Source organism: Netta rufina (assembly GCF_964035555.1).
Source record: "Netta rufina genome assembly, chromosome: 10".
NCBI classification, from domain to species: Eukaryota; Metazoa; Chordata; class Aves; order Anseriformes; family Anatidae; genus Netta; species Netta rufina.
In genome coordinates this window covers 1,448,976-1,465,490 of record NC_140133.1, presented here as the reverse complement: position 1 = coordinate 1,465,490, position 16,515 = coordinate 1,448,976, and the positions used below count along the sequence as shown (strand labels likewise).

The 16,515-nt window shown below is 37.9% G+C and overlaps 1 protein-coding gene across 2 annotated transcripts in view; it reads right to left on the bottom strand.

Annotated features, from left to right (window-relative positions):
• Nucleotides 1–16,291, bottom strand: part of TASOR (transcription activation suppressor) — a 29,685-nt gene extending 13,394 nt beyond the window's left edge. For both annotated transcript variants that reach the window (XM_084292810.1, XM_084292811.1), the window contains exons 1-13: nucleotides 15,869–16,291; nucleotides 8,367–8,512; nucleotides 7,229–7,321; nucleotides 6,117–6,189; nucleotides 5,098–5,189; nucleotides 4,594–4,752; nucleotides 3,790–3,917; nucleotides 3,134–3,165; nucleotides 2,350–2,455; nucleotides 1,811–1,914; nucleotides 1,580–1,683; nucleotides 1,235–1,307; nucleotides 1,039–1,113 (exon numbers count right to left, since the gene is read on the bottom strand). In XM_084292810.1, coding sequence (XP_084148936.1) covers nucleotides 1,039–1,113; nucleotides 1,235–1,307; nucleotides 1,580–1,683; nucleotides 1,811–1,914; nucleotides 2,350–2,455; nucleotides 3,134–3,165; nucleotides 3,790–3,917; nucleotides 4,594–4,752; nucleotides 5,098–5,189; nucleotides 6,117–6,189; nucleotides 7,229–7,321; nucleotides 8,367–8,512; nucleotides 15,869–16,256 — 1,573 coding nt within the window. In that variant the 5' untranslated portion in view covers nucleotides 16,257–16,291. The remainder of the gene's footprint in view (nucleotides 1–1,038; nucleotides 1,114–1,234; nucleotides 1,308–1,579; nucleotides 1,684–1,810; nucleotides 1,915–2,349; nucleotides 2,456–3,133; nucleotides 3,166–3,789; nucleotides 3,918–4,593; nucleotides 4,753–5,097; nucleotides 5,190–6,116; nucleotides 6,190–7,228; nucleotides 7,322–8,366; nucleotides 8,513–15,868) is intronic.
• Nucleotides 16,292–16,515: the final 224 nt, after the last annotated feature.

Below are 16,515 nucleotides of genomic sequence, written 5' to 3'. Positions count from 1 at the left end.
CAATACAACTCAACAAGATGCAATAGGAACATTTGACAAGAGCACGATTTCCCGGTCTTGGGATGCTATTAGAACCTCTTACTGCATCCTTGAAATAGCATTTAAAGGAAGATCCAAGTTATATCCTTTTTATTCATTTATTTCTGTCCCCTGCCCTCTTCCTCCATCAAACTTTCTTTCATTCAACCCTTTTAAACAATTACTGAGGCCTTAAAACAGTGGTTAACTTTGTGTTTGACAGAAACTACAGCTCACAAGTCTTTGAAATGTCACGGCAGCAAAAAGCTGTAATATTTTTAAGGAACTGGCATACATACACTTGAAATGTCTTACTGTGTCTTATCTCTTCTTACCCAAACTACAAGTGCTTCGATTTTATCAACCATCACTCAAGTTAGAAAAATTAAAATAAGAAACATAGAGGTAAGCATCTAGGAAGCAGCTAAGACTTCAAACAGGAACTTCCTGAAGAGAGCTACACTTTGACAACATCACTTCTAACTAACTCACAGCAGGCCAAAATAGAACTGCATTCTACTGATTGCAAATTTCAGCTGTCAAAGATTAACTTTTAAGTCTCATCCCAACACTAAAGCCAAGTCCTTTCATTCGTCTTTATTATATGGTCAGGTTTTTGTGCATATCCCAAATCAAAACAACAAACTTTCAGATGTTTTGTCCTTCACATTGTGTTAGTTAAAGAAATACCCCCCCCCCCCCACTATAAAAGTGCAGTAACATTCCTAGCACACAGATCTCTGGAACACTCTCAGTTCTACTACTATGCACAACCAAGAAATCTGAAGTCGTTTTAGTTTTAAACTAGGAACAAGTGAGCCTAAAATACTTAGTGCCATGAAGAAATGCCTTAGTTCCATGAAGAAATGAACACTTTTTGAACACCATCACCATTGCTATAACAAACTATTATTCCTGGTTTACAGTGTTAAGTTGTAACACTGTTCTACTGTTGATTTCAGTAGACTATAATCATCATTTAACTGACCACATAACACACACAGAAGTGAACAAACTTACTTGAGCTAATTATACCTCTAGGTTCAGGAAACAGAAATAACGCATTTAACATGCGGGACCGTCCAGTTTGGTGATCTACAAAAAGAAAAATGGTTGGAAAGGAGAAGACCCCTATGCTTCAAAAGACAACTATAAACCAAACAACAACAATACCACCATCACCACAACCACAGTACCAAACATAGAGTATGCATACCATAAGGGGATGTCATTTGCCAAGGAGAAAGAAGAAAAAGAAATCCTCTGTCCAGAAGTGGTTTAACGAGAACCTGTTTTGAAGGAAGAGGAAAAAAAAAGAAATAAAAGAAAAAAAAGCACACTGCTTCTAAGCTTCTAACAGACATTTTGACATTATGAATACTCTTACTTCCTGTAAGCTAAATTCCAGTCAAGGTAGGAAAGTGAGGGAAGTGCTATGATAAGCTATTTTGGAATATGCTAGCTTTGTAATTCCAGTGAGACCATGCATCTTTTCGCATGTCTCAATTTCTAGTTACTAAAGTTATTTTGAAAAGTGAATAGTCAAATCTGTAACACTCACAAGTTTCTCTTTCTCTAGCTTTTGAAGTAATCCCTCCAAGTGATTACCAGAACGGGACTTCTCCACAACTTCATAAAGACTACAGTACATTCCATTCTTCAACACTGACGTGGTACAAGGGGAGAAAGAAGTTTAGAAGAAAAAAAATAAAACTGTAACTCAGTAAACTTCTAAACGTTCTTAAATAAATAAAAATTTAAAATAAAAAAAAAAAAAGCTAGCACAATTTACCTTCTTTTGCTCCTAGGTAAGTTTCTTTATACAACAACGCAGGTGAAATTTTCTTCTTCAGTTGGTCAATGCTTACAACTTTTTCAACATCAAGCTTCTCAGGACTAGAGACAAAGGGTGCAGGAGGGAGAGGTAAATAAAAATAAATAAGTAAAAGGCCTCTCTTCTTTGACCTTCATAGTCTGATCCTCATTGACCAAAAAAGAATTATCAAATACATTCTCATAAAACATCAGTTCTTTAAGCTATCCTGTGAGACAATGATATTTATTGTTCCAAAGGAGTGTGTGTCACTTAAGAAAAACAAAGAATAAAAAACAAAACAGGAAAAAAAACACCAACAACACCGAAGACTGACAAGTTGTGAGCATGAACTAAAGGCAGCTCTGGACACTCATGATTTAAGAGTCTAGTTTGGTATTTAAAGCATCTGGTCAATGTACATTTTAGACTTTTACCTGAATATGTCTTAAATTCACTAGTCTAATAGAGTTGACACAGCAGTATTTTCAACTTATTCTTTAAACAGTAATACTCACAGCTTGCATGGAAGGAAAGGACGTGCTCCTGACTTCAAGGAAACATGGCACAGGAGTTTGCCTTTATTCCAGAGCTGTCCCCTCCATAATGTGTAGTTAGATTTATCTAAATTAAGATGGAGACAGAAATAGAGTGAAACCACTTGTTAGGAGGGACTGAAACGAAATAGTAGTAAAGAGATTGCTGAACCTCCAAAAGCTATTTTGAGGAAATTTCCTACTAATAACACACCAGACAATAATACCTTTACACCTATTATTTAAGGTAAGAGTATTTGCAATCCTATCTTGTTTTGACCTGCTCTGAGCAAAGTAGTTGGTATATTACCTGTACACGTATATATAAGCATGTCCTTGTTGCCAACGACATCCTCATAACTTAACTGCTGCTATGTTTATACATAAGAATATTTTGCTTGAATGATGTTCAAAAGAAAAGTGGGAGAGGATCATGTTATTTGAAGTGGCACTGAACAGCAGATTCGTGAGCAGAAGGTATGTTCCTACTATGCTATACACAGAAACAGAGGGAAAAGACAACTCGATTTTATTCAGTTCTGGTTTGTTCTATAAGGGAAAAACATACACTTGAAGGTGTCTGTTACACCATCCAATATCACAAGAGATCACTGCAATCAGTATGGTACAGAATAAAAGTTAGGTAGACAGTCAACATAACCAAGCAATCATTCTAATTAAACACAAATCAAACTACATGGGCAAAAATGTCCAATACTTTCCAAGCCTACAATCATAGAAGTACTAAATTTCAATTCATTCTTACCTGTACTTCTCTCTGTGTTGAAGCTGTTTGATCTAACAAAAAGAAAGGAGATGATTACTGGCTTGAGACAGAAGCTTGTGGCTACTGAAACCTTATATTAAGGAGACTTTATCAATCTAGTAATAGCAACGCTGATTACACTCTCTAGCCTCAAGCTACCATTTCAGCAACTTGTCTGATTTTGACATCCAGTAACTGTTGTTAGCACTAGTACAGTCCCCACATTTGGATGCCTTCCTATCAGCACAGGTATCATATCGTATCTGTCATCAACATAGACAGTCGCTCTACAAGCCATAAGAAAACACTAGCAAATAGTCTGGTGACTAAGTATACAGAACATTTTTTGGAATACCAAACAAGGTACTGCTGTGAACATTTGTATGACTCTATTCTACAAAGCTTTATTTGGATTCCCCCTAGGGTAGAAGGTGAGGTAAATGAGAAGAGCAATAGAACTGCTTCCTACAGGGCAGCCTGCTGCATAAGACCAATTCTGTCACCTCTTGCTTTACATTAGAAACATTTATTATACTACATCCCTGTAACACATCCATCCATTTCAGCACTGTTCATCTAAATTGATGCAAAACTATTACTAAGAGCTATGAATTCACGTTGAATGCAGTCTTTCCAAAATTCACTTCCTAGCTTACCTTGATGGGGGCAGGAATTTTGGTGTTTGCACCATTTCATCTTTGTAAGTAAATGAAACAACAGCATAGGGACAAACATGCCTTGGTCTTCGTCTTATCTCATCAAAGCCATATTCATAGAAATAGTACTAGAAAAATAACATAGCTTTGAATTAAAAACTCATAAACTATATTTTGCAAATACAATAGCCCCTGACCTTTGTCCCCAGAAAGGTGCACTGTTTCACAGCAATAGCTTAAAAAATATACCTCATGATTAACTACTTATGCAAACTAATGGAAAAAGAGTTTAATAGTCTGAAATCTTTTATTATGCCAAATATTATCTGGTACATCTATCAAGTTATAAATTACTATAATAAATCATATTTATGGTGCTCTTACCACCAACAACCTAATTCTTAAAGAGCTGCTACCCAAAATACAGTTTTAAATGCCATTCTCATATGTATGTTATAATACGACCAATTACCATATTTTTTTCCACATTCTACTTCCTGGTTTACCTAACACTGACAGGACAGGCACTACTTTAGGGTGTACATGTACGTAAGGCTAACAGGAGAGGCTGACACGTTGTTCTGTAATTTCTAATAAAGGCTTCTGTGAGCTACTGCTTAACGTACACCAGACAGCTTCAGCATTACAGGACAAGTTCAGTATTAAGTTACATCTTCAGGCAATTTGCCTCCACAATTATCAATTGGTTGATTGGTTGTTGTTGTTTTTTTTGTTTGTTTTTGTTTTGTTTTTTTGCTTAATAAGGTTTTTATTTAAGTTAACACACACTCAACCTTCTACTACCTGAGTAAGTTCATATGCTCGATAAGCCAGCAAGGAGGTTACTTTATTTGCATTCTTTGAAACATGACATTCATGCTTGGGTGTTGGATCTAATGCACTCTTCACTGTCGATTCCACTGCTTTCATGCCTATGTGGTCATATATGCTTTTCATTTTTCCCTGTAATAAAGCGGAAGAATTGTAAACAAGCTTTTCCCTGAAAACTGGCAAACTGCATCAAGTACATGAGGAAGTAAGTAATAAAAGAGAAGTTTTGGAAAGATGTTTACGAAAATATGAAAAAAAAGAACGTATTCCTGTAGAAAACATATTTCTTAACTTTTATAAAAATTTCTTATTCTGTATTTAATCTCAATGTCAACATTGGATTTTAAAACCAGTTGGTTTCTAGATTCTCTGTAAGAAGACAATTGTATGAATGGAGGTTCAAGAAGTAAGGTTAGAACTACTTTTATTGTATCACTAAGCAATATAAGCCTTCAAGAGAAAGCAAGAAGAATTTACCTTTATTATTTTAAAAACAATCACATCTCCAGTTGCTCCAGCTTCTAGAGGATTAGGTTGCAACAAATCAGCATACCTGGAGATATACACACCTGAGAATAATATTAAAAACAGAAAAAAACACTACGTTATGATGAATGTTAAAATGTTAGTAGAAGAAGCATTACATAGGACTAAAGCTCAGTGTCTTCCAATCAATAAAGATTTACCAATTTTTTTCTAACTGCATCAGCAAAAAGTATAATGGCATGTTCACAACTTCCACATTCTAGACAGTAGAATAAATGTCTATTCTCACCAAGCACAGCATTAAACATCACAGTAGAACATGGACATTAACTCAGTTTGAAAGGAGTACAAACTGAAAAACATTACTAAAAAATACATTACTAAAAGCGTTGTGACCAAGAGCACAAGCTCTGCCCAAATGCTATACAGATATTGCTTTCAGTTTTTGCTTTTTTTCCAAAACTCCTGGAGTCCTTCTGTATTGTGTCCTATTACAAAACACGGGTATAAGCAATGGAAGATATGACTGTCAAGTCAGGAAAGCACTAGCATCATCAGCAATTTTTCATCCTACACTGTTCACAAGAGTACACTGGTTTTGAATTGTGAAGTGACGCTCAAATGCAGAAGGCAAAGTAATTTCTTGCTTTTGAAGATTTCAAACATAATTTCATAGATTTTAAGGCCTCAGACAAATACTTACTTGTTGGAACAGACTACGTCTGATTAAATAACTGCAACTGAAATCAAATACATATTGTATTGGTAGGACTTGAAACAAAATGAGAATTAGGTCTCAAATTCCTCTGAAAAAGGAGTTTTAAATAATCTAGTCAAAAACAGAGTTACAAAATAAAGCCTTGATGTCAGTTTACTTTGCTAAAAATACCTATATGTGATGTTCCTGCAGGTAAGTGCTAGGAAAGGCACTGAAAGTTTACACAATTGCATCACATTCTCTGCCAAGTCACACTGACTAATATCAGCACATATAATCAAAAGATAGTTACCCATGGAAGGGCTGCCAAGAATTGTTATTTTGGAGTGGCCCACCTGCAGCCCCTTTTCACATATGCTTTGGATCTGTGGAAAACAGGCATTTTTTTTAAACAAGCCTATCAGGAAAGCCGGAATGTGAACACAGCAATAAACATAATTCTGTTTGGGCTAAAAAAAACAACAACAACAAATAAAACAACCCCCAAACAAATGCAACAGTTTCTCTGTATCCTAAATTTTACACACACTTCATGAACATTACTTGCTTTTAATACATTTTAGTAACATAATACAGAAGTAGACCTGCCATATGATTGAATACTTAAGAAATCCTGGCTCTCTAATTGTAGATAAAGCAAAGAACTTCCTTTTCTATCACTTTCATTTAAAAAATATCATTGGAAACCCAAAAGATAAGATGCATTTTCTATTATTACTGAAGATTATATAGGACAAATGCACATTTGGAGCACACAAATACACTAAGAATGCATCCACATATCTATATGCGTGACACATATCTTAGAGTCTTATCTACACACTAAGTCGTATTTCTTACCTACTAAACAGAAAATAAGTCTGACATGAATACACAGAAAAACAGCATGAGCATTTTTGTTCAGCGAGCTTTTAAAAGAACAGGAAGAGAACTATGCTTGTTTTCATCATACAAGTAACTTTTATGCAATTCTCTTTAAGGTACCTCTTCTTTACTCAAAAAAAGAACTGTAATGAAAACATGCAAGCTTCATTAAATTAAAAAAAAAAAAAGAGAGAGAGAGAACAAAAAGCCACCACAAAGAAAACAACCACACAACAGAAACCCACACACAGTCCAGAGAAATCTACCTTTCTATCTGTAAGTCAGAGTCTAAAATGGAAAATATACTTTTACAGAGACATGTAAATGGTACATCCTAAATCATAACGAATAAAGGATTTTAACTGTGACATAGTATCACCACTTTCCAATCCTTCTAAGCCTTCCATGGCTGAATTTTGCAGAAATTATTTAAAGACGTCAGTAAAAAATGTGAAGTGTGTCAATAACAGCATTCAGTTTAAGAAAACGCTTGTGAATTAAAACAGAAAAAACATTTTATACGCAGTTCTGTTTTCTTACCTGAGGTCGATCAACCATTAGAAACGCATAGGTTTCAGAAAGCTCTTTATCTAGGCGACCATCAAACTTCAACTCTCTGCGTTTTTCTGTGAACTGTACAATAAGTTCTTAACATGTATAGACAGATTATTGCAGTCACATTCAAGTGTCAATGCTTTAAGACCCCTTCTAAGTTAGCAGTTCCAACTGCAGAAAAACAATCAAAAGCTAATTTGAATGAGATTACATTATGCTACAATTCAATTTAAAAAAAAACCAAACATATACACATAGAAAATATCACTGGCCTAAAAGAAAACATTCTTTAAACCAGTAGTGTGCGCCAGTAAGTGCAGTAATGTTTTAGTGTTATTAGTAGCATGCCTGTCAAGAAGAAGCATTCAGCTCAATGCTTTCCATATCACGTCTGAAACTCCATAAAATTGTCCTTACATTCACTTCTCTCTTACACAATGCATGTATGTTAGCAGTTGCACCTCAATGCGGAGGTGGCTGCAGTTGCTGTATATACCCAAGCTGCAACCATAAACCACAAATCATATAGTAGCAGAAAAAAATACGCTTCAGAGTTTACCAGTTACATATACTGTCACTCTGTACTTGAAGTTTTTTGGTACCGGGACTTGAAACCTATTTCACAGTTGTGAAAGAAAGCTAAGACTGGATTTAAGACAGGAGATAAGGTACAGCAGAAGTGCTACAAGTTTAATTCTTGGACAACAATTACAGAGATTATGTAAACTTGGTATAAGAAAGGTATTAAATTTCACAGGAAGCATGAGGCCATTCAAAGTAGACCCTATAACCTCTTTACAGGTTATTAAAAATATATAAAGAGCATAAAATACATCAAGAACATTTTTGAAAACAAAAAATACACAAAGCAAAAGGGTACCAAATACAATTTTTCTTTTAGTCTTCGAGTGTCTCAGGTATTATTTTACACCTGTGTAGTAGCAAACTTGCCTGAAAAATAGTTGCTTACATTCTCAGGAATGTGGTTTTGCAATTAATCATCAAGCACACAAGTAGAAAATAATCCCTGGGTCATTGTCTCTTAACTCCAAAAAAAAACCACTAAAGTTAATTTGATTTGATCTGTACCTTATCCATAAAGAGAAGCCACAAACATACTCACTTCCTTTTCCAACAGTTCACTGTGCACTAAGCTGGCTCTCTTGTAATTAAAATTCGACACTGAACTGGGTTCCAAGTAAGATGAATGCAGAATCTTCACAACATCCTCAAACTCTCGAGAGCCCACAGCTACTGGCTGAAAGAGTGCTATAAAAGAGAAGAAATAAAATAAGCACCAACATTGGTCTGAAAAAAACAAAACAAAACAAAACCTAAGTTTTCCAGCTCATTGACAGTTTATACATAAAGACGTGTTCATGATCCATTTTAGATGTCATTTATTCTAAATTATTTTTCTAAGGGGGAATTTAGGCAAGACAGGTTCCTATAATTACAGCATCTTTCAAAAAAAAAAAAAAAAAGACACTTCATGCTTTTTTAATATTCCTTTTGAACAGCTAGTTCTCAGAAGCTCATAAGGGAAGCACCTCAGTATGTCTCAATTTATAATTTGAAAACATCTAAGTACTGTAAAACACTGTCATTAAATTTATAACATTTTAATTAAATTAATTAGCTCTTTTAATTAAAAACCAGGAACAAATTGTTCTAATAAAAACATTAAAAACAATTTCATGGCTCAGCATCTCTTTAGAACTATTAAGGTTTTTTTCTTTGTTGCATATGGTAATTATGCTAAATATGAATAAATTTAATATTATATTGTATAAATTAAAAAGTCCAATAAGTTCTTATTGCTGAAAAACCACACTGCGCGCGTTCATGCTCTATGATCTTATCCCTTACATGAATTCAAAATGAAAGCTCTTCAACTGCCTTCTGGGGAATCTCGCCTAAGTTCACACAGAAAAGTTTTCATGCCCCCAAGCTTCTGAGTACCACAAGTGACAAATTGATCAGAAGAGGAACCAGAGTGTGTGCCAGCAAAGAATGTGAGTGCCAATTGTGAGACTACGTCTAGGAAAGTAATAGTCCTGAGGGAACTGAACCAGTTCAGAACAGCAACTGGTTTCTCTGTGCAATACCATTCACAAGGCTCAGGAAGTGCAACATCCTGCAGTACTACAAATATCAGGAAGCATTCCCACCACATCTGAGACGGCTTCTGCTCTTTTTGTAGGGGTAGGAGCACTTATCTTCCTCCAAAACAACCCTCAAACCACCACCAGCTGAAATGTCTAGGAGTTACAATAGTTGGGAATGAACTACAGTAGCACTTGGCTCATACACAGGATGCTCTACCATTATTCTAGCAGCAAATAGAGTTGAATTGCTTCTGTATAGCTTACCTCCAATTTCATTAATTGAAATGAGAGCACATTTAGATAGTAATCTATGCCTTATTTTAACAGGAAATATTTACTGCATTAACCTGAGCATGAAGCAAATGTTCTAAACAGAAACTGAAGTTACTTGAGTTATCTAGCAAAAGCTATATTTATGCCCACTTTATGATGTAGTATCCCATCCACTAACTAAAATACAGCAATTATTCCAACAGGAGCAACACTGCACAAGTGTTGCTTTAAAAGAATTCTGAAAATGATTAGGAAATGGTTCTTATAACACCTCTTTTTGCGATAACATGTCCATTCTCAAAAAGGCTAACAGCAATTTGGGAGTACAGATAATCAGAAGCGGAAGAAATTCTAAACTTAGTGTAATATTGTAAGATTGAATGCAGTTGTATTGAAGAAAGAAACTATTAGCTAGATACATAACTATTAAAAAAACTATTAATGAAATACGCTGAAGAGCACTGCCTGACCCAACTCATGCCCTCAGGCCCCTCTCAGCTCTGAGTTATCAAACCACAGTATGGTAGGGCACAGGCTTCACATACTGCCAAGTCCTCTTCTTAAAATACCGGTAAGACAGACTGCCAATGGCAGCTGCTTGCCCACATTTCCTGTTTCCTGGACAATTACCGTGCATGTCCTCCCCACACAGAGCCCTATTCCCTAGAAATGCATGCTCTGTCAAACCCAGCCCATCTCTTACCACTGAGCCCAGGCAATAGCAGACTCCCCAGGACCTGCTGGTGACCCGTGACTGTGATGCCATGCCTACTGCCCAGCCTCAAAACTAGGCAGAGGCACATGAGGACATTGGTGGAGATCCTGCCATTCATTCCAATACTGCTGCTGTTCCCATGTATTTAGATATTCCCTGCTTTGTGTAAAGCTCTAAAGAACGAGTCAAGACAGACTCACTGAAGAACAGCCAGTGCCCTGCTCTTCAGATAGGAAGGCCTTATGTAGACTGCTGCAGCAGCAGTGCTCAGAACATTTAGGGGAGGGCTTTGCATTATCCCTTTTATTATGGAGTACAGTACTTTGGAGCTTTTTTTTTTTTTTTTAATATAGCAATTCTTCAGTGTCTTAGCAGAGGACTGAAAGTAGGTTTTATTGCTGTTGTTACTTATTCAGTAATATTCGTATGCTCCTGTGCTTCTCCAAATGTCCACCTTAAACAAGTGTTATCTATCATAAAGTCACTAGTGGTACGAATGAAACTGGAAGTGCTTTTGTTACCTTTGCAGAAAAGACAGATGAAAACAGAAATATTTTGAAATACATGGGCAAAGGTCACTCCTGAGATTTTAAGTTTTTAATGTATTTATGTACAGAACATTAAAGCAAGATTGATTCCTAACTGCTCTCATCAGTCCAAGAATGAGAACTTAGATCCACCTTTTAGCAGGAAAATGCTTAATAAACCCAAAACTTGCATAGTAAAGGGATTTGTTCCTCTGATGCTCACTGCCCACAGTAACACAAAGTGAACAAGAACAGTAATCATCACACAGGTAACCTTGCATCACTTCCTGCATTAATTATTTTGATCGACTGGCTTTATGATCAGATGTCATCCACCGACCAAGAGAAAAGGAACATGAATGAAATCAGTTGAATGTGAATTCCTTACAGAACTAACTTGCTACTTTTTATGTTTCAGAGTATAAACACCAGATTTTATTACCAAAACCTACTGTCTGCTTGCTATCTTTTCATACACAGTAGAAGCAGCCAATCTACACTAAGCTTGAGAACTTTGCACCAACCATGCATTTCTTCTTCAAGAGCAGCAATTTTGTTTCTATCGTCTTCTGAAGTACCAAATGATGGACAGAGCATGGAAAATCTACTATACTGACCACTGGACAGTATTTTAATCACAAAATGAAAAAAAAAAAAAAGGTGACTTAGGTTTGAATTTCAGATAAACTACTATATACAGCAGTCAAACAAAAGTTACAGTGAATGGTATGAAGTTGCTTTTCCTCATCCAAGTACAAGTCTTTGAGTGCACTAATCATATGCTTCACGGATGACTCAACTCTACTTTGTCCATCCTTCCAGAACTGGTGGCACTGCAGGACTTGGACTTGGTAAGACACTAACCAAGTGAAGACAATGCACTCTGTGCCCTCTTTAAAAAATTATGTACATGCCAAAACACAAGGACAGAAAAACCTGAAACATGACCTACTGAGGTAAGAAGCAAGGCAGTGCTTCTTGATCTGTTGTCTGTGCATTGATGCTAAAGGGCAGCTAGCTATTACCTAAAGGGTTATGGTCACTATGCAAGGGTCTATACTACACAGAAGAGTTCAGAAACGAGAAATAAAAACCAAGTCCTAAATCAGTCCATCTACAGCAGTCACCACATCCTGTGCTTATAGCCAAAGGATAAGATTGTCATGCTTATCTCCAGTCCCACATCACTTGAAAGGAATGTATGTGTTATTTATTTTTCACTGTACAAACCTACCATGGATTTGCTGCACCTTTATTGACCCATGTAAATCAGGCAGTAATTTATGTTAGGATATTGCATGCTAGTCCTTACAACACATTCAGTTACTGGGGGTTTTGCCAATTTGCTCTGCGGAAGTAAGAACAGTACTGCTACTTATTTTCTACCTAGTGTACTGGCAAATAGGTATGTACTTTTTAAGTAGAAAATATGATTAACTAATACAGTCCCTACTCTTGAGACCAACACGAGGGTGTGTGTTTGGATGCATGGAGCTCCCTAGCTGCTGTAAGTTTCACATTCCCAATTGTTTGCTGATTCGACTTGAGTAAACAGAATTTGGAGCTATCAGGTTTTAAGTCAGAATACAAAGAAAAGGATGAGATTCTCTTTAAGGCATACTGAACTACCCTTTAATTGAAGAAATGCAAATTAGTTATTTTATTATCAGATAACTTGGCAGCATCTTAACCTCTTTACAAACTACTCCTGCTTTAAAAAAATAAAAAGCATTTTTAATGTCTTTTTTTTTTTTTTTAAAGACTAAGATCAAAAATCAGTGCTGTGAATGAAGCATAAGGATAGAGTTACATGATCTTTCTCAGCCCAAAATTTCTTTTGCTCTCAAAAGTAGTTACCACAAGGATGGCTTAAAAAAATCCTGAAGTAGAAACATAAGGTAGCAAATAGCAGATACACAATCCAACTAAAGACACAGAAGATTAGAAGACAAAAGACAAAGAAAATGAAACATCAAATGCTTTTAAGTTACCAAGTCTTCCAAGCAAGTACTTGTTAAGACTTTCAAAGATACAAGATCTTTCTCACCCCACTATGACTGAGAAACTGCATTCGTTTGCTAATTTTGTCAGCCATGGAAGGTGGAAGTAAGAGCCCAACGTTTACCAGCAAGCAATCCCTTCAGGCAATGGCAGCTCCTCAAGCATATCTTTTGTCTTTTGGAACTGCCTTCCGGTAAAAGCACCATTATGCTGAAGTTAGTTCAGTAAGCAAAAGCACACTTCTAATAATTTATCTTGAGAGTAATTTCTTCCTCGTCTTGTTCAAAAACGATCTTTGAAGTCTCAGGCAGATTTGGACATCTGAAATCTGACAATAAAATCAGAAGAAGCCATGGCAGTAGGCTACAGTTCTAACATGAAAAAGAGCCAAGCAACTCAGGAGAGTGTTAACAACCTCTTACCAAACTGTATATACCAAGAAGAACAGAAAACAACTTCAAGACACCTTGCTTTTAAGTACTCAAAAAAAATGCATGCACACATGCAGAAAAACAAAACAAAAAAACCTCCACCACCTCAAAGCCAACCTTCCATAAGGTCTGGCTTCCAGAATTCTTCTACTAGAAAAAAAAAAGTCAGAAGATTCTGTGACAGCTAACCAAAGCTAGTTCTAAAAAGTATGCAACCTCCAGATGCATTCCTCCACAACGGCAAGGTTCTTTCCATCAACTTTTGGTCCCTCATTAGTCTCCAAATAGGTTCATAGATAAATCCTAGAAGAGCTGAATAAGAAACTGCATTCGAAGCTTTCTATAGCTTTTCCTTTACATTTTTCACAGATTTAATTTTATGAACATCATTGCTTCACAATCAAAAGTTGTTCCAAAAGTACGTTTTGGGGAAAAATAAATAAATAAATAAATAAAGTAAAAAAGAAGGATGTTACTTTATCCTGAATAGAATTTATGGTTTGTACATGACAGGTTAGTCTTCATAACCAAGACAGCAGGTACCTAACAGTATGGTAGGTCCAGGAATAAACACTGAAATTTGGAAAGCAAAACAAGGGCAATTCCAAAAACAAGGCCAGAAGAAGCTTCCATGTGTTGCTTCATGCTGGAAGGAATCTAGCCAAAGCAGCTCTCTTGAGAGGCACAGATGTTACATCTGTACTTCTTATATAACAAGATATACTTGAATACTGGAACCATGTACCTTTTAAGTGTATGCCAATATAAGATCAGATGATCCATGCACTGTTGATCTTCTCATGTAGTTCCACAGCTGATTTAATTGTATTGTTTCTCAAATGCCAGTATCAACAACACTTCAGTTCTCTTCAAAGATCATGTTGGCAATTTTTATGCTTGCCGACTTCTGATCATCTGCTCTCTCACACCACTTTGTATTGTGGTATGACATAATACAAAAATTTGATCTTGCAAAACCAATCAAGCAACCATAAACAATTATAAGCCCACAAGCACTGTAGACAGAATGTAAAGTCTGTTTTGAGTATTTCGGAAACTGTAAGTCACCAATATGACTTAAGAATAAACATCCAAGAATCTTCAGTATGCTGGAAAGAAAGAGGACTCCGGTCCACTAAAAAGTAAACCCCTAAAAACGGATCAAACAACCTTGGTATCTGCAAGTGTATTTAGAATTAGAATAAGAATGGTTTCCTCTTCTACCCTAACAAGGAGTCTGATGCTTGAATTACATACTTCAGATCTACTTCCGCAGAGACAAATGATGAACTATGTGATGTAACAAGGTATTTCCTGGATTTTCATTCACATTGGAACCAAGTGCTAAACAAGAACTTCACATGTCTGTGGTTAAGTAATACACACTACTGAGTTATATTTAAAAGTATTCAAATGTAATCACACTTGAGATAACAAAGTGCAAGAGGCACCATGTTTTTTTCCAGACATTTCCCCATCAGATGAATATTAAGAAGTTGTTTTTTTTTTTCCTCCTACAAATCAACCCAATTCTTTTTGTAACGAACCTCTGCCAGCCTGGTATACCCCCTCAAGAGATGGGGATGGTAAAGAAGGAAAGAAAAGGAGAAAGGGGAAGTTATTGCCAAAAATGGAAGGGGGGACAGGAAAAGAATGGATAATGGAACAAACCTACCTTCATCTCTTCCTTACAGAAGAAAGTATTTCAAGAAGATAGATGTTAGACTCTTCTTTGAAGAACTAGAAGCCTATGCAAACAGGTATTTTTTAACACATACTACGTTACTGACCCCAAGCTGCAACGGGTCAAGAACTGAGATAGGTTTCTGGAAAACATGTCTTCAGTGCCACTGAACAAAACCAAAGATAAGCAGAGGCCAATGGAATCTCATGAAAAGCACGAAACACCACGGGCTTTTAGATGAAGAATTACTCAAAAAGCAAAAAACCAACTGAGGACGCTGGGAAGAGGAACTTCCAGCAGGAGGCACGTTAACATGTGATGCTTGTTTCCTGCTTGCAAATAGGGGAACTCTCACTAGACAAGAACCATCTTCTGCACCTCATCACTTAAATGAAACTGCTCAGTGTTTGCCAGTCTACCCTAAAGAGGGTTACACCCCTCTCCTGCTGTGAGGATGGCAGGGGGAAGAGAAAGCGAACCATCTTCTCTGCATGTCCGTGTCCCAGAGAACCATCTTCTCTGCGTGCATCTCCAGAAGCAGAGCCAGGCTCAACACTCAAAGCCCACCCTGATCGCATCCAGCTTTCCTGCCTTTTTTAAGGCATTGGTCTGAAATTCAAGCTGAGTTGGTTTGATTCGTTCCTCCTTGTGACAAAATAAAAATGGAAAAGAAAGGAGGGAGGGGTACGAAGAAAGAAGAATGTAGAAGCCTCCCTGATACCAGAAAACATATCCCTAGCTGCCTCGTCAGTCCGAGCCATGCCACAGCCTCCTACACACCCGCAGGATTTTACATGCAGCTGTGTAAGGCGCATAAAGATCCTGCATAATGAATACGATGAAGATAGGAGCGAGGGAGAGAAGGGAGGGAAAGGGAAGGCACAACCTTTCTTTTCTCTGCTCTTCCTGGGGATCTGAAAGTTCCTCCTAACAGGCACGTCTTCTGGGGGCTTAGGGAGAGGGGGCGACCCCCCCAACGCATCGCTGGGCGGCGGCTGCTGCTGCTGCTCTGGTGCTGCCGAGACGCTGCTCCTGCGCTGGCTGCCGCTAGTGATGCTGAGGTTTGGGGGGCCCTTGTCTTCTGCAGCGACAGCAGCCACCAGCAGCGCCTCCCCAGCGCCACTGCCCTCAGAGCGTCCGCCATTTTGTGTGGCGTCCTCGGCGGCTCCTGCTCTGTTACTCTCCGCCCCGAGGAGGCCCGCGCCGCTCTTCTCCGGCCGCCGCTGCTGCTCCAGCTCCATCTCGCCACCGCCGGAGATCACGGCATCCGCCATTCGCTCCTATCGCCGACAAGCCAGCGCGACAACCCGCGCCGTTTCTTCCTCCCCCGCCAGCCTACCCCTGCCCAGCGCCATGCGCCGCCCGCCACCAGCACTCCCTCCCCGCCCGCTCGCTTTATGGCAGCCCCACCGCCCCCCCCCTCTAACATGGCGGCCGCGACGGCACGGGGCGGACGGGGCTGGAGCCCGGCCCGGCTCCGCCAATCCGCTGCCGGCGAACGTTATAAAGAGAGGGCAGGCGCCTGCCCGCCTG